Source organism: Corylus avellana, chromosome ca9, assembly GCF_901000735.1.
Source record: "Corylus avellana chromosome ca9, CavTom2PMs-1.0".
Taxonomy (NCBI): domain Eukaryota; kingdom Viridiplantae; phylum Streptophyta; class Magnoliopsida; order Fagales; family Betulaceae; genus Corylus; species Corylus avellana.
Window position 1 is genome coordinate 22,699,819 of NC_081549.1, and position 23,281 is coordinate 22,723,099.

The window sequence follows — 23,281 nt, forward strand, 5'->3', positions numbered from 1 at the left end:
ATCTCCTCATTACAGCCTCTAGAAACTCCCACTCAACTCTGTCATATGCTTTGCTCATGTTTAGCTTTAGAGCCATAAAACCCTCTCTACCCTTCATTCTCCCATCCATAGTATGCATGGCCTCAAACGCCACCAAAATATTATCAGTAATTAATCGCCCTGGAATGAAGGCACTTTGGGCAGGGGAGATTATATGGGTGCATCAGCTAGCCTCCCTTGTCCGCCATGCTAGCCACCCTTCTGCCGCCACTAGATGCAGATCTCGCCTCCGAGGGACTGAACCAACCATCAGTGCCTCCTTTGTCATATTTCTCTCTCGTTGGTGCATCAGCTCTAATCCAAGTTCCCCACTGTTTTTCTCCCTCTTCAACATTGGCCCTCTAATTCTGACGAACATGACACCCTTGCCGTTCATGCACAATACATCCACAGTGGAAGCAACATAACGGCAGTTTCTCATACTTCAAAGTAACCCAATGAGATTTTCCTCCAAACTCCAGAGCTCTCCCCCGCTCCAAAGGATTAAATAAATTAATCACAACACGCAACCTCAAACAACTACCCCATCCTGAACCATCGACATCTACAATTTCGCCCAAAGATGCCCCTATCTTCAACCCCACATCTCTATTGATACAAAGAAGCGGCACGTCATGCACCTGAATCCAAATTGGTGAATGCATGAATTGCATTTGGGACACTGCCGTTTTGCCATTAAATGTTTTTAGGACCAAAGCATGACGATCAAAAGACCAAGGTCTTTCTTCTAACACCATTCGTTTGTCATCCTTGTCAGAGAAATCGAACAACTAGCAATTATCCTGCAATTCTTTGAACACTACACGTCCTGCTAAGCACCATATTCGAGATAGCACCGTCTTAAATACTTCCTTGTTGACTGGTTTCTTTGTCCACAATTTCCCCACCAGAAAATTAGTGCTTTTCTCTCTTATCTCTGCAACATCTCCTTCTGTCACCTTTATACCTATCTTCTCCCCATTAGTAAGAGAGATCTTACTGCACATCCTCTCCAAGTCGTCCTAGCTCCATCACAATCCTAACACCAAGCTACAGTTCTGTTTACAATCCTCCTTATCCGGCAACCGGTGGAAGACACTACCTTCACCCAAAGAGTTTCACAAGATGAAACCCTAGAGAGGAGAAGGACTCTTTAACAGAATTGACATCTTAGGGGGCTGCTCTAGGAATGCAATTCAGCATATAATTTTGAGCCCCATATACATTGCAGTTTATGAAGTGGCACATTTAGAGAATGGGCTCCTTTTCCGTGATATTTATTATTTGATGTGGGCACGGTTGCTTAACTTGGGAGTCCTGATGTTGTAGTAGTTTGTATTTTCTCTTTGTAATTGTCAAAAAAAAAAAAAAAAAAAACATGTGAGGCTTGGAAATGTCCGAAAAACCAATTATTGCCTTCTATCAATGTGATAAACAGGCCTGGCCGCCGCCTCAAAAAAGACAAACACTCCTAGGGCCTAGGTAAAACTACAGAGTAGCCCAGGCCAAAACATTTGTTGCTCCAAGATACAAACAAATACCATAAATTACCGTGTTTTAGGCACTACAAATTGTTCCGGCCTCCCTCCCCTCCCCCCTGTAATGTGTAATGGTTGGAGACGTACGTACTTGGGTACCAGACTGCTCTGTTCTTTTTGTAAGAATCCGGACCAGTTGACTATAAAATAGAAGGCCACATACGAGAATGTCTCATGCCTACAAACAGGGATTGAACAATTTGTCTTAAATAAAATTTTGTTATTTTTTTTTTCTAATTAAACTATATATATATAAGGCTAAAAAATTAGGAAAAAAATTCACTTTACCCTTTGAAATTTCAAGAGTTTTTTAATTTGAACTTCAAAATTTAAAAATTGGCAATACACCCTCTTAATGTTTAAAAAAATTTCAATTTAAACCTTAGATTACTAATTTCTGTTAAATTAGACGAAAATTTTAAAAAAAAAAAAGAAGTTTGAGAGTAATTACTTAATTTCATAGATTTTCGTCCAATTTGATGGAAATTAGTAACGGAAAGTTTAAATTGAAAATTTTTAAAACATTAGGGGGTATATTGCTAATTTTTAAACTTTGTAGTTCAAATTGAAAAACCCTTAAAACTTCATGGAGGTAAAGTAAATTTTTTTCAAAAAAAAAATTAAGTTTGTCCCTATTATTATTACGCTTGATCCCTTATTTATACTTTATTTGGATTAATTTTTTTGTGTGATTCTTGGTCCTTGGAACAATTATGTCTACGGGAAGGTTCGCATGAGTGTTCTTAAAGTCTTTGGACGAATTTGTTTGGAAAAGCACAAAGACTATACGGAAATCTGCTGACAAGGAGATGTAAGGAAGTAAAGGAACTGAAAACCACCTTTATGGCTGCATCTCTTGAAGGGTTTTAAGAAAATTTCTATGGTTGAGACTGAGAGTGATTGAGATAACCCATCAGGGCATTAATTATGGGCGTGAAAACCTCCAAACAACATATTTTCACTTCGATATTGTTCGGATCTTCAAGTGTCTTTTTGCAGATTTCTTTTGTGCTTTACTCAGGATTCGTGAATCTTTCTAGTGATATGTTAAAAGGTTGTAGAAAATTCCAACCGCAACATGTGCACATGATTAATCAGATAGAGATGGCTTAAGCATCTAGCATCACACACTAGAATTCGGTGCTTTGATTGATACACACCACAGTGAACATTATCCTCTTAAGAAACCCCTATTGCCCACTCAAAATCACTCTGTTTCAGAAGCCCTTTTGCTAATTAAACAGAGGCTACTCTGAGCTTACAAATGATGATCACCAAATCCAGCCATTGTACATTCAGAAGCTGAACAGGAAAAGCCATTACCACCAAAGCACTCGAGAAAAAAAGTTATACATGTATTATATCTTGAAGGTTTGTATGTAGGACTTGGATATTGCTGAGTCACATTGGCAACGAACTTGCACTCCCAAAAGTATCTTTAGGTTTCTGTCTTTTAATTTATCCAGCGTAAAAAAAAAAAAAAAAGGATTGATGTTATTGTGACATTTAAGTTAATCCCATGTTGAAAAAATAACTTAATTATATTGAATATGTGGATTATAAAGATGAATCAAATCGGTTATTCATATATCCTCCACCTCTAAAACGACCATCACGCGAGAATCACTCCATGAAAGGAAAAGAAAGTCTTCATTCACAAGATACACTAGTGATGGCTCCCTCTAGCCCCCCCACTTTTTTTCTTCTTTTTTTTTTTTTTTTTTTTTTTTTTTGTGTTTTAACTTTTGCTCCTTAACAATTTTTAGAGTTTCATTATCTTTCTTACCAAGTAAACACCGACTTAAGACATTGAAGTGTTTCCCCACCGACTGATCACCTTAATTACTTGTGCTTGTTTTTCTCCTAATTGCAGGTTTCGTTGGCCAACTGAATTCTTCAGAACTGATGCAATTGCATAAACAACATATGCGGCTAACAAGAAATCTGGCAATATGTCAAGAAAGCACCATGGAGGAAGCTGCCCTTTTGGACGTTGTTGATCAAGAAATGCAAAGGCCATGGACCCAGTCGGGCCCCTCGATGATCGATGAGGGCCCAGCAATGCATGTAAGCCACGTAAAGAAACGGTTTGGGACATGGAAAACGCTCTTGCATCAGCCGTCCAATCTAGCTATAGAATTACCAGCAGCTCATGGAAGACAAGTTTGAACAGAAAAAACATATTTTGAATAGGAGGCCCATTAATTTACAACTAACCCTGGATTAAGAGAAGTAAACAAATCTAATCGTTACAAGCTACCAAATTTTGTTGGGGTAGCCCGGTAGGTAATTAAGCGTGGAAAACAAACCCCTCTTACTCCAACCTCTCCCACTTAATAATAACAATAACGTACAAATAAATAAATAAATATAATTTTCTTTCTCCATTCAATTTACTAATCACACATGTGTTTGAAATGTATACCTGCTTAAAGAATGTGATTCGTATATACATTTTTCACATGTATTTTATATATATGGCAGTTTAATTGATTGGGTTAGAGGAAAGAATAATAGTGGAACCATAATTTTATCACACTACTACCTCGTTCGGCTAACATAACAGTGTCAATCTACTATTAGGATTTTTTTTCTAATTTTTTTTTTATTAAGAACTGATAAATAGTTAATTGACATTGTCACATCAACAAAATGTCGTATTGGTGATTTCTAGCATTATTGAAAGAAATTTCCCCAATTTAGTTTGAAATAAAACTTTGGGAGAAACTCAAAATATCATATTTTTGCAATATCTCTCAATGTTTCCTTAATTTACCATATATGGTGGTTGCAATGTCTTATTCCGCAACCCAAAATGATAAAAATATCTAATAGAGGTTTTTTGTCATTTTTCACATCTATTTTATATGCATGTTAGTTTAATTGATTGGATTAGAGGAAAAGAGTAATGCTGGAAACCATACTTTTATCACACTACTATCTAATTTTGCTGACGTGATAGTGTCAATTCATTATATATATATATATATATATATATATATATATAAAATAAACATTTATTTAATGATAGATTAACATTGTCACCTCAACAAAGTAGGATAAAAATATAATATGCAACATTAGTCTAGCAAATATTAAAACATTGAAATAATATTGCAAAACGGATAGTCGTTAGTTTGGAGGGGCTAAACTTAGCTAACCCAAACTTTGTTAAAATAATAATTAAAAAAAGAAAGAAAGAGGAAAGCCATATAGCAGTTGACCCTACGTGGGCCAGTCCATTTCCTTTATGCAAACTTTTTCTTCCATTGTGGACCCCACTTTTACCTCAAATTCCAAAAGCCTCACTCTCTATTTATTTATTATGTGTTCCCTCTCTCCGTCCAAAAGCAGAGACGGTGATAGAGTTCTCTCTTTCCTTCATTCCATTTTCCACACACACGGAGAGACTGTTGGGGTGGTGTTTTGATGGGTAATTACAGGTTCAAGTTATCAGATATGATGCCCAATGCCTGGTTTTACAAGCTCAAGGAGATGGGCAGAGTCAGAAACCACAGCAACAGCAGCAGCAGCCCTCCCAAGAAGAAGAAAAAACAGCCAACATCAGCCTCAACGCAGCCATCCAATTCCAAACCAAAGCAACCCCACCAATGTCATCCAAGAAAATCCTACTACTTCACAAGGGAGATTATCCCTTCCCCAAACCCACATCCCTCAGACAACCTTTCCCCTGACCCACCAAAAAAACCCTCCAAACAGAGACTCAAGAAAAGAACCGCAACCTCCTCTGTTTCTGCCGGTTTTAGCTGCCGACCCACGTTTGACTCTGTCTGGACCAAATCAGATTCCCCACCAGACTACTCACCATCATCATCATCATCTTCTTCTTCTCCTTTGGATACCTCGCCGGAGCCTGAATTCCGGTCCGACCGTATTCTTGCCACTGAATCTTTTGATGGAATGCTTTGTGGCTGCAAAGCCAAGACCATTAATGCTGATGACATTGTTATCAACGTGGATAACAAGTCTTTTCCTTTTAAGGTTGATAAGCTTGATGGGTTTGATTCCTTATCCGAGCTTGAACTTCCTCCTATTATAACCAAGCCCGCCATGGAAAAGAAACAAACAAAAGAACCAACAAAGTATAGGAGAAGCTCCGCTAAATTCGAAGAAACAAATTCTCGTGCGTCTCTATCAGTCAGAATTGCTGGGAGAGAGCAGAAGACTAGTCCTGTAAGGAGATTTTCCGTGAGTTCTCCGGGAGTCCGGCTAAGAATCAATTCCCCGAGAATTGCGAGCAGGAAGGCTCAGGGACATGGTCGGAGAAGTGTGTCGTCAACTTCCCGGAGAAGCATCTCCGATAGCTTTGCGGTGGTGAAGTCGTCGTTTGATCCTCAGAGGGATTTCAGGGAGTCAATGGTGGAGATGATTGTGGAGAACAACATCAGGGCATCAAAAGACCTTGAAGACCTTCTTGCCTGTTACCTCTCTTTGAATTCTGATGAATACCATGACCTCATTATCAAGGTGTTCAAGCAAATCTGGTTTAATCTTACTGACATTAAAGTGAAGTAATCTGTGTGTTTAGTTAGTCATTTTGTTACTTATTTAGTACATATTCAAATAAAACTTTTAGTTCTTAGTTGAGTATTTGATCAAATATTCTTACCAAGTTCTAATTTTCTTTTGCTTAGACCAATGAATTGCACATCAAACTACTAATAATCTTAATTAAAAAAAAAAAAAAAAACTACTAATAATCTTATGGGAGTTGAATTCAATAACGTGAAGGTTATAGTTTAGCTTAAATTGAACTCAAATAATTGGAACTTCTCCAAAACATGGGGATCTCTGTTCATCATAAATTGAGCTTAATTTATGATTGTAAAATTATTGCTATCAAAATAGTTACCAAGGTCTATGCGGGGATCTCCTATAATTATGGTCTGAATTGCTAGCTATTTGAGGGGATCTCCTATAATTACGGTCTGAATTGCTAGTTATTTGAGGGGATCTCCTATAATTACGGTCTGAATTGCTAGCTATTTGAGTAGACAATAATTCATGAGAACCGTCAATGGTCAAGTTTACAAAAAAAATCATAATTTTACCCTTAGTAGCCTCACCCTACCCCTACCCCATTCCATCCCCACCAAATAGTTACCATGCTCTGTGAAAGAGGATGAAAAAGTAAATGGCGGGTCACTTTTGAAGATATGGGGTTCCTTTATTTTACGCATATATTTCAGCAACTAAATTTCGCCCTTTATGGAGGGCTTGCCTTGTTTTTTGCTTTGCTGTTTTAGCTCTCTGCCTTGTTCCTAGAAAAAATACAAAAGAACAAAAGAAGATACTCTTTCAGGACAAGATTCAGTTTTAGTTGCAGAAATATAGAGAGGTCTCCGGGTAGTATGTTCAGCTTTCTGTTCTCTCCATCACTGGCCACAGTCCCACTCTTACACAGAGAGAGAGAGAGAGAGAGGAAAAGCTGTAAATTCAAAATCGTTAAAGGTGAAAATTTTTGAATCTCTCTCTGCAAGTAGTGTGAAACGGCAAAAGCCTTTCACTGTTGAAAGGTGGTTTCAAAATTTATATAATTCTGCCTAAAGTTGAAATTTCATATTAAAGTTACTTCGAACATCTCAAAAGCAGCAATACAAACTTCCAAAGCTCCACAATGTGTACTAAAAGCATGACGACTCCTTTGCTTTGCTCATCTTTACCCCCTATTTCAGTCATTCGAAAAAAACAAACAAACAAAAAGAAAATAATTTAAAACAAGATCTAATCAACCGGTGTGATATGAGTTTGAGAAATTGACGTAAACAATAACACTTTTCTCTTTTATATATATATATATAAGCATTAATAAATGGAGCAATGTGGCCATACTCTACGATGTGGCCTTCAAATGTGGACATACTCTACGAACAATGTGGCCATACTCTACTATGTGGCCTTCAATATCATTTCTACCCTATGTAAGAAAAAGTAAAAGTCATAGTCATTGATTGCCTTAAATTATGTGGAAATAACAGTTTTATCAAATCCTTGACAAGAAAACACTGAGGATAGTGTCGTCGCTTTGCGGGACAAGGAGGTGTGCAAGCTTGGCACACCTACCAAATAAAATGAAAACTTTTGCATTATCTTAACTCAATGAAGCTTATTCTAAATGCTCCCTAACTTTGCGCTTGATTTTCATTGACTTTGTATTACCATATTATAATTACACGTTAAGTTTTTTAGATTTGGCAATAAAGTCTTCAAAATATACGGTTTACTTGCTCTTTTGATCAAATAATTCAATTTAATTGTCGTTAACATCATAGTGTTTGCTCTTAAAACTAAGCTTATTGGAATTGATTAAAAGAACTGATTATTCTGATATTTGTTTGGGAGACCATAAATTATAATATATACTTTGTTTCTTTTGTCTTCCTCCCTCGCAACGACTTCAAACTTACGGTACCCCAATCCCAAGAACAAGGCGTGTTATATGGGTAGTGTATAAAACAAATCTCACGGCCCAATTACAAAGAATTAAGAGGTAATTAATGAGAGACAACTTTGTGACCTAATTAAATTGAGTGTTTGAGATTTTTACCAATTGAGCTCGGAAAGGAATGAGTAAAGGGTTCGGGAATTGAGTAAGCTCGGAATCGGACTTTGCAACGCCAGCTACTAAAATATTTACATTTACTTGTCAGTTGTCGTGTTATGTTGCGCGGGCCTCAGGTAGACTACCATCTTGTATGACCTAGCGTAACCGTTCATGTAACATTTATCATGTCAGTTAATAAAAGTTAACATTTTCCAATTAAATTTCATAATTTTTACAATGAATAGTCTTTCATGAGTTCACAAGTTGACATGTAAGTGGCCACCATGCCTTTGCTTTAGTGCATTTCTATATATAACACGGAGAAGGGGAAGAATTTTGTTGTATCCTCAACTTGACAATAATCAACGGCAAAGCACAATTAAAACAGAAAAAACTTTTGGTCTTCTCAATGTTCTTGCTCCAATCAGGGTCAACCAAAACAAAGAACACACATTCAAACAAGCAAACAAACAAACAATGAAGCTGCTTTCAGGAAGGAACGTGAACAACATACCCGGAGGGAAATGGATTTAAGTATTGCAATAATGGGTTAGCTTTTCGTTTTCTAGTGTGTTATATAGATAGACTTCAAGTCTTTTACCCCAATTATTGTTGGTATGGTCTAGAACAAGAAAATAACAATTTAATATGATTTGTTTTTTGTACGTATTCCAATCTCTGTTTTTCAACCAAAACAATACCACTTTGCTTACCAGGAACCGCTTAACAAATATGCAACAAGTGTTTGTATACGTTTCTTTCTAAATCAGCACCTTCTGTTTTGTTTTGTTTTTAAGAAAAAATGAATATCACTTAATAATTTTATTACACAAGAGTTTTATTACACATTCTTTTTAAATTCACTTAATAATTTTTATAAGTATTTTATGAAAATGAATATCACACCGATTGCCCAACAATTCACATTTTAGTAGATAATATGATAAGTGTTACGTCAACTATCACTTTTTTTTATATTTTAGTGGCTAATGCTTCAAGTGTCACATGAATTACAACGTCAATTTGTAAAAATAAATTTTAAAAAAATAGTGAACATTTTTATCTTTAATAGAGGGACAAAAGACATCACAATTTTTTTCATAATTTGAAAGGGACATTGAGAAACACTACAAATTGCGCCCATAAAAAACTTATAATAAAAAAGATAATACCTTGATAGTTTTTTTATTTATTTTTTTAGAATAATACCTTGATAGTTGATGGCAAGGGATTAAATACATATTCTAAACCACCGATATTCATTACCCACGTCAGAGAGGACCCACCCTTTTGATTGGCAAGAATAGATGCTGGCGTGGCGAAATATGCTTTGTCTGGTTGATATTTCCCACTTGACCCCAACACAGAAGCAACACGTGGCAAAATCGTAACAAGGAATCAAAGGACGTCAAAGAAAAAAAGAAAAGGACAATCCAGGATAAATTTTGCAGGTTTTTGTCGGCGAGCCGCAAGGAGAGACTAACTTACTAAGTCAAGAAACACCGAACACTACCTGAGAAGCGTCCATGACAACAAAACAAAAATCCGAAGACTCTGGTTTTTGCTTCGTCGCCATTGTCATCTGTCACCCCAGAGCTATCTCTGAGCCTGATAATGTTTTATGGTTTTTGGGTAAATAATAATATGATGAGACTGGTGAGCGCCAAGGGGGCATGCATGCATGTGGGCTGTGGCTGTGGCTGTGGCTGGGGTTAGCCGGCTAGGTAAACCATTATACCCCATCAGCTACCTTTCAATTATTGCTCAACATGCGTTTTGCTAGATCTTCCACGTGTTTAACCAGGACCCTATGCTTGTTATAACTGGTTGCACGCCCACAACATTTGACGTGTTGCAATCAAACTATGCTTATTGCATTTTTGTTGAACCAATCTTTGGACGACCGACGACCGATTACTTGCAAAATAAGAAATTATTTTAGTCGGTTTTTGTGGGGATTTTAAATGTTGTGATGTTTAAGTCATTAAGATTTGTGAAATAATAACTAAATAGAGAGATTTTGAACATATACTAAATTGGATTAAGATCTTTGAATGGGAGAGGACTAAGAGGAGCCCGACAAATTCTACTAAATATGGTTCTTTTGATACTCGCCACATGTTGAGTTTAGACTATTCAATTATTTTTCATGTAGCGAATTCATTGAGGTAAATCTATTGATAATTTACTGAACCAACATATTTCATTCTCTCGAGATAGAAAATACAATTATAATATGTAAATATATCGACAATAAGGAGAATACACAGAAAAAATTCAATTTGCTAGTGGGATGTACATGGTATAATTGTAGAGGCGACAACTTGGATTTACGAGTCGGGTTCTTATAAAGAATGTTTGGTTTAATAATTTGTTTAATAAACAAATAGTATTAAGTTAAAATAAATGCGACCAGTTTAAAAGTTCACTTTTAACTTAATTTTACTAGTGGTAATAAATTGAGAACATTAATTAAGAATAATGAAAATCTTTTGGTTGCGTGTTGGCCATCTCAAAATCATAGAAGATCACAAGAAATTTGAGCAAAAAATAACCCATGCCAGGAGGTGAAAGGTTTCTCTTGATGTGGTAAGCTAGTGCACGTGTGGGAGACAAAAATCTAAAGGAAATCTTGATTTTGGACGTGTCATTGTATACGGGCGGAGTGGGGTGGGGTGGGGTGGGGCTAGTTTAGTAATGCGGCGACTCATGGTGCGCTTGTCTTTTTCTCCTTCTTGCTTTCCTCCCCGCTTACCCACAAAAGAAAACAACACGGAAATGAATCTACAAACCAGACAAGCCGATGCGACAATGCGTCGGTGACGGTGGTTGGTTCCTCCAATAACCACTTCAAGATTTCCACTTTGTTTTCTTTCTTCTTCCTCAGCCAAAAGATTTCCACTTAACCTATCAACTGTGTCGTCACATATTTCTCTGTTTCAAATCCTGCCGTGTTCAGAGCATTAATTAGATAGGCCCCAATCAAATTCTGCCACTTAATAATTAATGGTAGACTTTTTTGCAAGATTGTGGTTTTGTAATAGTTGCACAATGGTGGTTCTAGAGTCGGACCGGCGGCCAGCCAATTCTAGTGCGGTCCGTGCCGTTTATCGCGGCTTAGCTCCACCCACTCCTGACAGACCCAAACCAGCTATTTAATTATTATTTTTTTAATTAATAAATCCAATAATTGGTAATAATTAAACACGAGGTAATAATGCAACAGATGTATCTGCCAGGATCCTGATGGGAGAGACCTTTTGTTGTACCCGTGATACAAGGTACTTGATCGATGACAGTGTACATTTGAAATCTCATCCAAGTGTGAAAAATCTATCAAGGGTTTATCATTAGATTCACGTGGGGCCTCATCTACGACATCTCAACCGAAAAAAATCATATCTGTCTTCTAAAACAAGCAGTGAAGAAACTGCCAGGGTTGAAATATCATAAGCAATCAGATTCACTGATCTTCAAACGGATTGAGGTCGATCACCATAATTTTTCTTTTCAGATCCTAAAATATGAATGACTTTTTATAAATTTTGTTTGTCTGAATTAGTTTATTACCCGCAATTTGAATATAGAAAACTGTCGGAAATCTGAATTTCAATCCCAACCTAACCTATAGAAAAAAACTAAAAAAACCACCAACCTACCTAACGATGAATCAAATTTAATTACAACCAACCTGCCTTTTGTTTTTTTTTTCTTGTCGTATGCTCGCCTGATTTCTTCCATCTATGGTTGAAGCAATTTTTTCAGTCTCTTTTACAGGGGTAGAAAATTGTAGGAGAGAATCTAAAATCTTTTGCAACACTCTGGGGAAGTAGCTAGAAACCTAAATTCACCACCTACGATGGGACCCTGTGCATTATCATCTACCCAACCAGAAAGAGAGAGTTAATCACAGATTTGATTCCACCACAAATATAATATTAGCAGGCACACACTTCTTTTTCTCTCTTGTATTGGGAAAAGAAATTTGCATGATTTGGAGGAACAGTTTTCATGAAATAATATTTGCAATTCACCCCACAAGACCACAATAATACAACAGTGAAGACATTTTTTGTTATTCTTTATCAAGCAGCAAGACAAACTTTGTATATAATATAACCAAGAGAATTATCTAAAAGACGAAAAAGAAAACTTCTCGAACACTAATCATATCAAAACATATGTACTTGTGTTTGTGTAAATCATGACAATGCATAGACAAAAACTTTGTATAGAAGTATAATGATGAGTGCAAATAGGATCTGGTCAGCTATGGAAATTGTCTTACAGTTTTTGTCAAAACTGTGATATGTACTTGAAGACGAATACTTGAGCTCTACACAGTAAGGGGCTGGGATTCCTTGGATATCTGGTGCAATGATCATTTCCCCTGAGACACTTTTGAATTCTCCCAGGCTCCATTCCTATTGTCACAAAGTTGAAAGTTTGGTTAAAACTGTTCTCTCACACTGGCCTTTGTGAAGTTTGAAATGGAAAAATTGGGCTTAATTTGGTGCATCTAAAATATGGACTTTTTTTGAGCCTCTAGGTCACACTGAGGAAAGCCCATCCCAGTTGTTGCAAACAATAACTTTTTTGGGCCAACATTTTCATTACATTGACATTTGACACTAATTTAGGCCCGACAATTTTGATAATACCCACAAACACAACACGAAGCGTTCAAGAAATTAGTAGATTAAAATTTAGGCGTTTGATCAATTTAATTAAATGGATTGTGTTAATGTTGCCTTATATAGTCTTATACTTATAATTCGACACAATTTGAACCCGACAAACAACGTTCAAGGTTGACAATTCTTGTCACGACCTGCAAACTCAACATGAATCAAATATTAAATTAACAGGTTAAGAGTAATGGGTTTAATTCGTTTAATTAAATAGGTTGAATTGATATATATAAACTAAACTAATATTTAGACCTAATTCAGCCTGAGACGCGAACATATATAAATTACCTGCCTAAACACTATATATAACAGCCAAAACGGATACAAGTTTTATGAATAACCAATTTAAAAAGACGACCAATATATAAAACAAAGTTACCTCTAGCTGTTTTCCGACAGTCACAACAATTGTGTCTGGGCCTAGTTCAAAAGACAAAGGACCTCGCTTCGATTGAACATGAAATTGAGAATGCTGGGAGGGAAGGTGGAGGGTTAGAGCATCACCATATTCGTTTTTCTCATTTGACAAAACTGAATTTTTCTCCATGAGGAGAGTATTGTGATCGTATCTGTGCAAGGCAAGAACAGTCTCCTTCTCTTGGATTCCATCACAATGTTTCTTACCCGCATTTTCCATGAAAATTTCAATCGACTCTTTCGCTACTGCATCAAGTTTACCTGCTACTTTCTCCATAATTTGCCTGCAAATAATTAGAAATTGACGTGACAGTTCATATATTCATAGTATTAGATTTAGTCAAAGGCCTGGAGCTGTTGGAGATGCATGGTTAGAATTTAATGTTAGTGTATTTAACAAAGTATATAATATCAAATTTTTTTAATAATGTTCTAACATATTTATTACGTCACATTATCTACGTATTTAGATTCCAACAAGTGATCCATCATCCATCCATGTTTATGTGATTTGAAAATTTCAGGCCCAAACTTCAACAAGTTGGGCCTTGGAGTAGTTAGGCCCAACTTAACAAATTATGGTAACCGATATATTACGTGTAATTCAAAAGTTGCGAGTCTACCTGAAGTTCCGATACCTTTCGGTTTCTGACCCGATAAACTTTGGCGCCGATTCTAATCTCTCGTTACGAGAACGAGCCCACACAATCTCCTCCCGATTCCCGTTACGCTTCACCAAATTCAGAGCCTCCGGATTCCGGAAGACCGGCTCGGCTTCTTCCACCAAATACCCTAACTCCTCGCTCGAAATCCCGTGGCCGCTGATCCGAAACACGCCGTACTGCCTGGCCGATTGGAGGAGCCGATCAACAGAGTCGCGGCCTCGGGACGCGAGCGATCGGAGATCGACGTCGGACGGAATCGGGTGACGTGTGGTTGCCGGCAATGCGAGGTTCGGAGGTCGCAGCGAGTGCTCGAGGTACTCGGTGAAGATCTGGTTGGCCGCGGAGCGCGATCCGGTGGCGGTGGGGATCGGAGACGGAGGTGGGTCTAACGTGTCCGTCGTGCGCATAGTAGCCATGGCAGCGCACGTTTATAAGTGTTGGAAACTGAGAAGGAAAAGATTAAGGAAGAGGAGGATAAAGCGAGAAAGAGGTGGTGAGGTTATAAAAGGAACTTTTTATTTTTGGTTCGCTGTCGAAATGAAAATGCAGGGCAGGGAGGGGGACCGAGTGGTGGTAGTCGTAAATCGTAATGCACGTTAGGCGTAGTACGCAGGTCTACGTTGTTAGTGTATGAATGTGGTTGATGATGAAATCTTGTTATATAAGGTTTAATCTATGAGGCCTCTTTCTCTCTACTTGGCTAGCTTCAAGAAGTTTCTCAAATACTGACATATTAGGTTATCTTCGTAGGGGGGGTAGCAATTTGTTTTTGTGTCAGGCTCGAATTATGTCGAGATATGGGTTTGTGTCGGGTTTACGGGTTATATAAAAAAGGGTTAAATACTCCAAATCTCCCTGGGGTTTCTCAACTTTTTTTTTTTTTCTTGGAGTTTCATTTTTATCACAGGAGGCCCATGTAATTTTGATAATATACCAAATTAGTCCTCCATCAGTTGACTTAACGGAATTTCACATGGACCAATCACATGTTGACACGTGGTACTTAAAAAAAAATGTATTTTCTAAAAAAAAAAAGAAAAAAGAAAAAGAAAAAAGATTGGGGGTGGCCGAAAACAAGATCTAATCGGGTATCGCAGCCACCCCTCATTGACTTTGGGGTATCGAAAGCCACCCCTTGAGCCAGCAAGGGCCGTAAACCACCTCTGCTAAGTACCCAAGTGGCTCTGACCATTCATGAGCCTGGCACAAACCACCCCCAACCACCATTGAGGGTGGTTTCGGCCACCCCCAAGGCTCTATGGGGGTGGCCAAGCCACTCCCAGTGGGTACTGGAGGTTGTTCTCGGCCACCCCCTTAGTGCCCAGGGGGTGGCTCGGCCATCCCCATCCGGCCAGATGGCCACCCCCATGGCCAAAGGGGGTGGCTCGGCCACCCCCAATATTTTTTATTTTTTTTAGAAAATACTTTTTCTTCTAATTTTTTTTTAAAAAATTAAATAGGTGCCACGTGTCAACATGTGATTGGTCCACATGGAATTCCGTTAAATCAATTGACGTAGGACTAACTTGGTCTATTATCAAAACCACATGGACCTCCTGTGATAAAAATGAAAGCCCATAGAAGAAAAAATAAAGTTGTGAAACCCAAGGGACTAATTTAGTATTTAACCCTATAAAAAATTATTTGTCATTATGTCGTATGTCGAGTTCAGATCGTATCGAAGCATGTGTATAAGATTTTTTAGGTCAACCATAATCTGACTCATTTAATTAAACGAGTTAGACTCCTCAACCCTAACTCTTTAATTTCGTATTGGGTTCGTATCAAATTCGTCAATCGCGTCAAAAATTGCTAAGCTTATCAAAAACACTCATTTCTATTCCCTTAACAAGTGGGTTTTAAGGGGCCCTAAGGAGATTAGGTTTACAGGTTTATCTACATGGAGATGCTGTTAAATGAACAATTTGATTTGGGCTTCAATCGAAACCTTATTGGGGTTGTGGACCTAAAATCGATCAACATGAAAGCTCACGAGGGTATCTACCAAGAAGTTTAATTTTTTTTTTTTGTTTTTGTTTGGCTAAAAGATGTTTAATTCTTGTTCAAGGACCAAACCAAAGCTTTTTAAACAATTCATATGTCACATTCGTTCCAAAATAAGAAGCACACTGTTGAAGTCCACAATATGTACATACAAAGCATTCATTCATGCTTTAAAAACACACCAAAAGGAAAGCGAGAGTCTGAGACTCAAAAAGTCAAACATGATCATCATCAGCTTAAAGCTGGCCCGGTTCCTGAAACCCAATGTTCTCAATAGCTCCGACAGTCTTGAACAATCGCCTCTTGTTTATCTCCTCCACCAGAGATCGGTGCAACAACTGGCTACGCACGTCCACAAGTGACCGCATCCTTGTCAGCTTAGGCGGGAGATTTGAGCCACACTTTCTTCGGTCTGCAGGGCAGAATCTTGTAGACTTTCGGGCCTTGGCATAATTAATACTACTCAAATCATGATCATCTTCATTGCCCGAGCAGTAACTTAGATTGGAATACTTGAAGGAGTTCAATGAGCTTTGGGAACTTGCATCGTCATTGACAAACGACAAATATTCTGCATTAACATGTGGCCAATCATGGCCACGATTATGACTCTTATAGGAAGAGCTGAAAGCTGGGAGACAAGATACAGAGGAAGAACAGGAAGAGGATGACGAGTAGAAAGGGTAGTGGGTGTCATCATCTTCTTCTTCTTCGTCATAGCTAAAGCTGTGCTGATTATGGCATTGGGATGGGCCCCAATCCTTCCAAGTTGGAACCAGAGAAGATATCTCTTCCTCTATCATTCCAGCTATCTCCAGTGGTTCCCAGTCTCTAATTTCCAATTCCTTAACCATCTCAATCGCTACGTCAATTGCTGTGTCGTTTACAATGTCGAAGGGAAAGTATATGTTCCTTGCATGACCTGCATTATTATATAGAAAATGCTTCCAATTTCAAATGTGAAAACGGTAACAAACATATACCAAAATATTCCTATAGATATAAAAGCGCTAGCCATATTTGTGTTATTATTCCAAAAAGATTAGTCAATTTGAAACTTTCCTAAAATTCATTATAAAGCTCAGTTTCATCTAATAATTAAGCAATGTGTACTTCTTCTCATCTTTCTCATATGAGATCCGGGTGACACAATTGCTTATCAGGATTACAATCAATTCAAACAAGCAATTGAGAGAAACCAATGTCCAAACAGGTCTTGAATTATTCAAGACAGATAAGTCCTATTAGAGCTATCTCTTAGGCTACTGTTCGGACAAGCAATTATAGTGATTCTCGATCCACATTAAACTCTGTGTGCACATATAAGGGGGAAGGCTTTGACATACCGTCCTTGTCAGAAATTTGTACTTTGATGAAAATGGTATCCTCTTCCGGGTCCAAGGTTCCCGTGATTGTCATATCAGTACTCCTTGTTGGATCAGACACCGAAGGTGGCGACTCCACCAGTACTGTTCTATTGGAAATTGGGTTCAGACATGGGATGGGCAGCAATCCACCTTCATCAGACGCTAGAAATGGATCCAACAAAAGCTCCTCGGCCGGCAACCTCTTTGAAGCAGTCTCCAAGCATTTCCCCACAAATCGCCGAGCTTCCTTGTCTTGAATTCGATAGAACGCATTGGGCAACTTTCCCTATAGTAAATCAGAAGAAACATTAAGCTTTTTTCATCATAAAATTCTCGTGCAGTTAATGCAGTGAAGGCCTAAGCTTACCGAAGTAACTTTCTTGTATATTTGGGCCGGGTTGGAGCACTCGCTATATGGATACTCGGCTGTAAGCATCTCTAACACACACATGCCAAAGGAGTATATGTCTACTAGTTCATTGTATTCCTCCTCGTACAATTCTGGTGCCATAAATTCAGGTGTACCTGATATTAAAATGAGAAACACAAATTAGCTAGACCAAGTTGTTGGCCTCTTTAATAACCAGTCCGAATTCTCCGACCATAATTGTAAGATGCTTTTGATGGGATTAAATTGTCCAGACAAGTGTTTGGAGAACCCGAGACCGGCTCGGACAATTGAATCCTATCAATAACTTCTCTCAATTGCTTAATTAGCAAGGGATTTGATTTAGGGATAGGGAGAGAGAGATTGCCTATAACACTGTGGGCATGTTGGGACCCACGAAGGATGGCTGCAAGGCCCATATCACCAATTTTGACTTGTCCAAGATGGCCATTGATGAAGATATTGTCGCATTTGAGGTCCCTGTGTATGACGGGAGGATCATGGCCGTGCATATAAGCAAGACCACGCAGGATTTGGCGGGCCCAGTTCTTGACTGCTCGAATATCTACTCGCTGATATTTCTGCCTGTACCTGTATCACCATCTCATTGTCATTAATAAAGGTTATAAAATTAAAAGCCTATTAAATTATCGATTATTCTTTTGTCTCTAATATTATGTTAAATTATTAATTATCTCAAAAATTTAGACGAATAAAAAAATATAAATTAGTTTAATCAATTAATCATTAGTTTAACACTTGGGCTCAAAAAAGAAAAAGAAAAATGAAAAAGAAGGAATAAGATGATTACTCTCTAAGTGTTCCGGAGGTAAACATTTCGCTGATGAAGTTAAAAGTTCTTCGATTAACATCAACCCAAGAGGCGTAGAATCGCATGATGGAGTCATGCTTGAGGTTCTTGAGAAGATGAACTTCCGAGTAAAGCCGCTGCAATTCCTCCGGCGAATGAAAAACTTCCTTGAGCTGAATTTGGTTCCACGCCACCTCTATTCCAATAACCTCGTCAAATGCCCTATACACCGTCTTCATTGCTCCTTTCCCAAGAATTTCCTTGAACTGCAACCCAAATATTAACAGTTTTATGCCCTATTGATTCACTTATAAATTGCATAATCATGTGCACTTATTTGAGCAATTTCTACAATGAGTCCAAAAAGATCAAATAACTCGTAAAGTCTTTTTTTTTTTTTTTTTTTTGGGTTCATAATGGACAGGGTGATTTTTGTAGACACTTGAGAAAGATCGTACTCTCACTTTCATTATGACAATTAATCTGCGAATTATAGGGTAAAGATACTAAAATTCATCTTTAAACAATGGAGGTAAAGTGTTATCCTCTCACACTTGATCATTTACACATGATATGAAGAAAGAGCCCTCCATTCCTTTTGAATGGGATGGCCTTGTAATCTCCATATATTGGATTAATTCCACGTAAATTCTTGGTGCAATGATTTCTCACTAAATCGCATAGGCTCAACAACCCTAATAGACCTTTTTTTTCTGCTCCTATTTTTTTTTCTCTTTGTTTGCTAAAGAAGCCAATGTCACTCGCCATGAATAATGGTGTGGACTCTTCAGCCCATCGGCAGGACAGGCCAGGTTGGTGTAAAAAAGGTCGCGTGTGTTACGGGGATCATGTCACCCAAATGACCCATGTAATATATAACAAGTGAATTAATCAATCTTGTATAACATAAATATTTAGATATCAATAATCTCCAAGAAATGCTATATACATACCATATATTTTTATCTCATTATGCTAAATTGCTAATGTGTTAAGGTCCAATAATCCTTAGATTAACTATTGTTAAAAAACAAAAAACAAAAAAAAGGGGCTACCATACACCTTGCCATGTTCACATATTAGGAAAAAAAAAAGGTGTGATTTTTAGCATTAATTACTCGTAATATTATGAAGCTTAACTCAACCAATTCGAAGTAAGAGTAATTTTAGAAAACACACTTTTATCCTACTTTAGTTTATTGACATAACAGTATCAATCAACCTTTGAATCAGCTCTCGTTAAAAAAAGAAAAATAATCACTAATTGATACTGTCACATCAACCAAACGTGATAAAAGTATAGTTTTTAACATTATTTTTAGAGATAAACTCGCATTAGAATCAATAAAGTTTTCCTTAATTCGAAAACTAGATTGAAGAAATCTATTAAACGGACACCGTTCTAAAACTTAAACCAATAAAAAAGATAAATTTTATTAATATTTTAACAAAAATGAAATGCAAATATATGTCTTGTAGAGTAGCCGGCGCCGGCACTGCACAAGTTAGTTATCTCATACGTTAATCATTCTTGAATAAAGTAAATTCCCCTGCATGGATATGTTTCCTAGAACAGGCAGAGATGGGAAGATGATAGAAATGGTGAAAAGGCCCAGATTTGTTCTGCCATACAATTTGTATTTTGATTTTTCTATATACAAAAAAGAAATTGAGAATAATATATATATACTTACTCGGCCATAGCGACCAGATGGATCAGTTTCAACGTATCCAAGCTGAGCCTTGGCTCCATCAACGCATCCTCCCAACCGTCCGTTGTACATAGCTGAGAAATCAACCGCTTGCTACCTTTTTTTCTTTTTTGCTTCTTCTACAATACTTGCTTTATATTAATTCTAATTAATTAATATTAATAATAATTTCAGACAATAAAGATGAAAGAAGCTGCTGCAAGTGGCATGCGTGCTAGAAGATCCGAGGCTTCCCCTCATGGTTTTCGTAGGAGAAGACGCCGAACAATAACCAGAAAAGCCTCGAGTAATCAACACTTAGCATAATCCAAGCCATCTCCACAACCCCACGTGAGATTTCGTAGTAATCAGGAACCATTTGTCTGATATATGGAGAATTTAAGACACAGAAACAAAGAGCTTGAAGGAGACAATATATATCCTAGATTTCTGACACAGATTAATTGGGTGTGTTTGTGTGTGTGGTAGAGAAAGAGAGACTATTTTCTCGTCAGCCAAGGAAGAAAAAGAGTGATGAGAAGATGTTTGTGGTGGAGGGAAATTATTTCGTAAAAAGCTTTCAGAAAATGAAATGATCGTCTATGGGACTTTGGGTTATTTGGCTTGAAACTTGGATTATTCTAAATTTGAAGAATCTGTGTGCACGCCTTGACAGAGCCATTTGTGGATGTGAGAGCAATCCTGATAAAGGATTTCAAAGGGGAGAAAGAGACACAATCTCAAGGGAAAGATATTGTTTGAGAGAGAGAGAGAGAGAGAGAGAGAAGTTTGGGAGAGGTTGGGTTGGAATTTGCAAAGACAAAAGAGGGTTAGGAAGAAGAGGTGGTGAGGTGTGGATGGATTAATACCATATGTTGGTCAATAGATAACGGAGCTGACGGGTGAATTGGAGTTAACGGCGTTGGTTATATATATATATACTCCATGTGTGTATGGGGAAGGGAGAGACTGATCAGAGAGCTTGTGGTAGTTGATGATCGATCAGCTCTGCTGGCTGAGCTCAGAAGCCAGGTCTTCAATTCGAAGCACACTTAATTCGCCCATTATTTAATGCATTTACCAGTTTATGACTGCATGCATGTATCGGATAATCTTTAAGTAATTTACTACTTAAATTGCTGGTAATTAAGAAAACAAATTTAAAAGAGTTCTTATAAAATTTATCTATTTAAGCAGCGACGGTTTATCTATTTAAGCAGCGACGGACCGACCGAGATTTGTTGGACTCTATAAGAATTTTTTCACATTTATTGTCTGTAGTATCACATTTTTTTAATTAAGATTCAACACGTAATATATGCAAATGCAAAAATAATTCACATACAATCAAGTCATTAAATTCTACGAGTTTCCCATTTCCCCCTCTCTTTTTTTTTTTTTTTTTTTTGCCAAGTGATTTTTCAAATATTTAACCCAAATATTTATTTTAAAATATATAAATTCATCTTTTATTGCAATTTAACATGACTCTGATTTTTCTTTTGGTTTGTTTTTTGTGATTTGTTTCACCATATAATTGGTTAAGGATATATATATATAAACCAAAGCCATTTCCTAATATTAAACTTAATCAATCAAACTCACACATATACATTTTAACAAAATTTGACTACATGCTATATTTACCAAAACTTGTAAGAGCAGAATTGATGAAAATATGACGAAGATAAGTTTGGCTGATTTTAACACAGACAAAATTCCCAAGTTGGAACCCGCCAACCTCATTGGTGCAAATATAGCAAAGGTGTTTATATCCTCTATACGCCTTTTTATTGTTTACGGTCAGACACACAGTGGTGGGTTTTTCTTGAAGTTGCCATGCTATTTTGCCAAAAAAATGATTTTTATGATCAGGATTTAATATTGTTACATCGAACGGTATAACTAATTTTTTGAATGACATGGTAACATATTTATCATGTGACAAGTTTGGCTGATTTTAACACGGACAAAATTCTCCAAGTTGGAACCCGCCAACCTCATTGGTGTAAATATAGCAAAGGTGTTTATATCCTCTATACGCCTTTTATCGTTTAAGGTCAGACACACAGTGGTGGGTTTCTCTTGAAGTTACGATGCTATTTTGCCAGGAAAATGATTTTTATGATCAGGATTTAATATTGTTACATTGAATGGTATAACTAATTTTTTGAAGGACATGCTAACATATTTATCATGTAACATCATATACACTGTTAAATATATACAATATTAAATTACAATTAATCATGAAATAACTCATCTTCATTTGACTTTAAATTGAGCCAAAATAGAGAGATTTCTATATCTATCTACTGGTGGCGGTTTCGGTTATAGGTACCCTTTTGTTGAACTACAACCACTCATTCATTAATATTTTACTATGATAATACTATAGAAAGATTTTGGTTGCCAAAAATATACACAAAGCTTTACGAAAGTCTCTCACCACCTATTATTCTTATCCTTTTCTCTATATACGTGACGCCCCTATTTAATATTCAACGATCAAAAAAGCAACATCATTGGTCTAAACATGGGGGTTCTATGTTGATGTCATTGACTTTGCTAAATTATTTTTCATTTTTAACACATTTAGTGGGCAATAATTGAGGGAGTGAAGTTGTCAATGAAGTGCACGTGTAAATAGAGACAGACAAGTTCGAGCGCCATGACCCATGATGGATGCTTTGTGTACACATCATCGCATTTGACGCATTCAGTATCTCTCTCTTTTCTATCTTTAATTTTCAGGTTACTATTATGTATTATCCCTTTACATAATTTGAAAATGATAAAAGTTTTTTTTTTTTTTCCCTTTCTTTCTAAATTAGAATTTCAATTCATCAAACTCTATCTATTTAACTGACAAATGCATGAAAAATCTAAGTGCTCTAAATACATATGTCAGATTATAAATTGAGTTAGAGACTTTTTTTTTTTTTATTCCAGTTTAAAGAAAAATTGTCCTCCGAAAAACTTAACCAAGACAAATTAAGAGCTTGTTTAGTTGATGAGAATTTCAAACTTTGAGAGTCAATAACTCTTTTACGTTTAAATCTTTTTTTTTTCCTTTTTTTTTTTAAAAAAAAAATTGTCATGATTGATATTATTTTTATCTAGATA

The 23,281-nt window shown here is 36.9% G+C and overlaps 3 protein-coding genes across 3 annotated transcripts; 1 reads left to right on the forward strand and 2 right to left on the reverse strand.

Moving 5' to 3' along the window:
• The first annotated feature begins 4,898 nt into the window (after positions 1 to 4,898).
• Positions 4,899 to 6,169, forward strand: LOC132192197 (transcription repressor OFP1). The gene has a single exon (XM_059607459.1). The coding sequence runs from the start codon at positions 4,986 to 4,988 to the stop codon at positions 6,090 to 6,092; it is 1,107 nt and encodes a 368-aa protein (XP_059463442.1). The 5' UTR covers positions 4,899 to 4,985; the 3' UTR covers positions 6,093 to 6,169.
• Positions 6,170 to 12,318: 6,149 nt separating this feature from the next.
• Positions 12,319 to 14,499, reverse strand: LOC132162125 (gibberellin 2-beta-dioxygenase 8). Its single transcript, XM_059572380.1, has 3 exons — positions 13,853 to 14,499; positions 13,192 to 13,513; positions 12,319 to 12,545 (listed from the first exon to the last, which is right to left on the reverse strand). The coding sequence occupies exons 1-3, from the start codon at positions 14,308 to 14,310 to the stop codon at positions 12,324 to 12,326; spliced, it is 1,002 nt and encodes a 333-aa protein (XP_059428363.1). The 5' UTR covers positions 14,311 to 14,499; the 3' UTR covers positions 12,319 to 12,323.
• Positions 14,500 to 16,041: 1,542 nt separating this feature from the next.
• Positions 16,042 to 20,965, reverse strand: LOC132161978 (probable serine/threonine-protein kinase WNK5). Its single transcript, XM_059572209.1, has 6 exons — positions 20,159 to 20,965; positions 18,465 to 18,730; positions 18,021 to 18,244; positions 17,633 to 17,790; positions 17,245 to 17,551; positions 16,042 to 16,820 (listed from the first exon to the last, which is right to left on the reverse strand). Exons 1-6 carry the CDS (start codon positions 20,246 to 20,248, stop codon positions 16,135 to 16,137), a joined length of 1,731 nt encoding a protein of 576 aa, XP_059428192.1. The 5' UTR covers positions 20,249 to 20,965; the 3' UTR covers positions 16,042 to 16,134.
• Between the last annotated feature and the right edge of the window lie 2,316 nt (positions 20,966 to 23,281).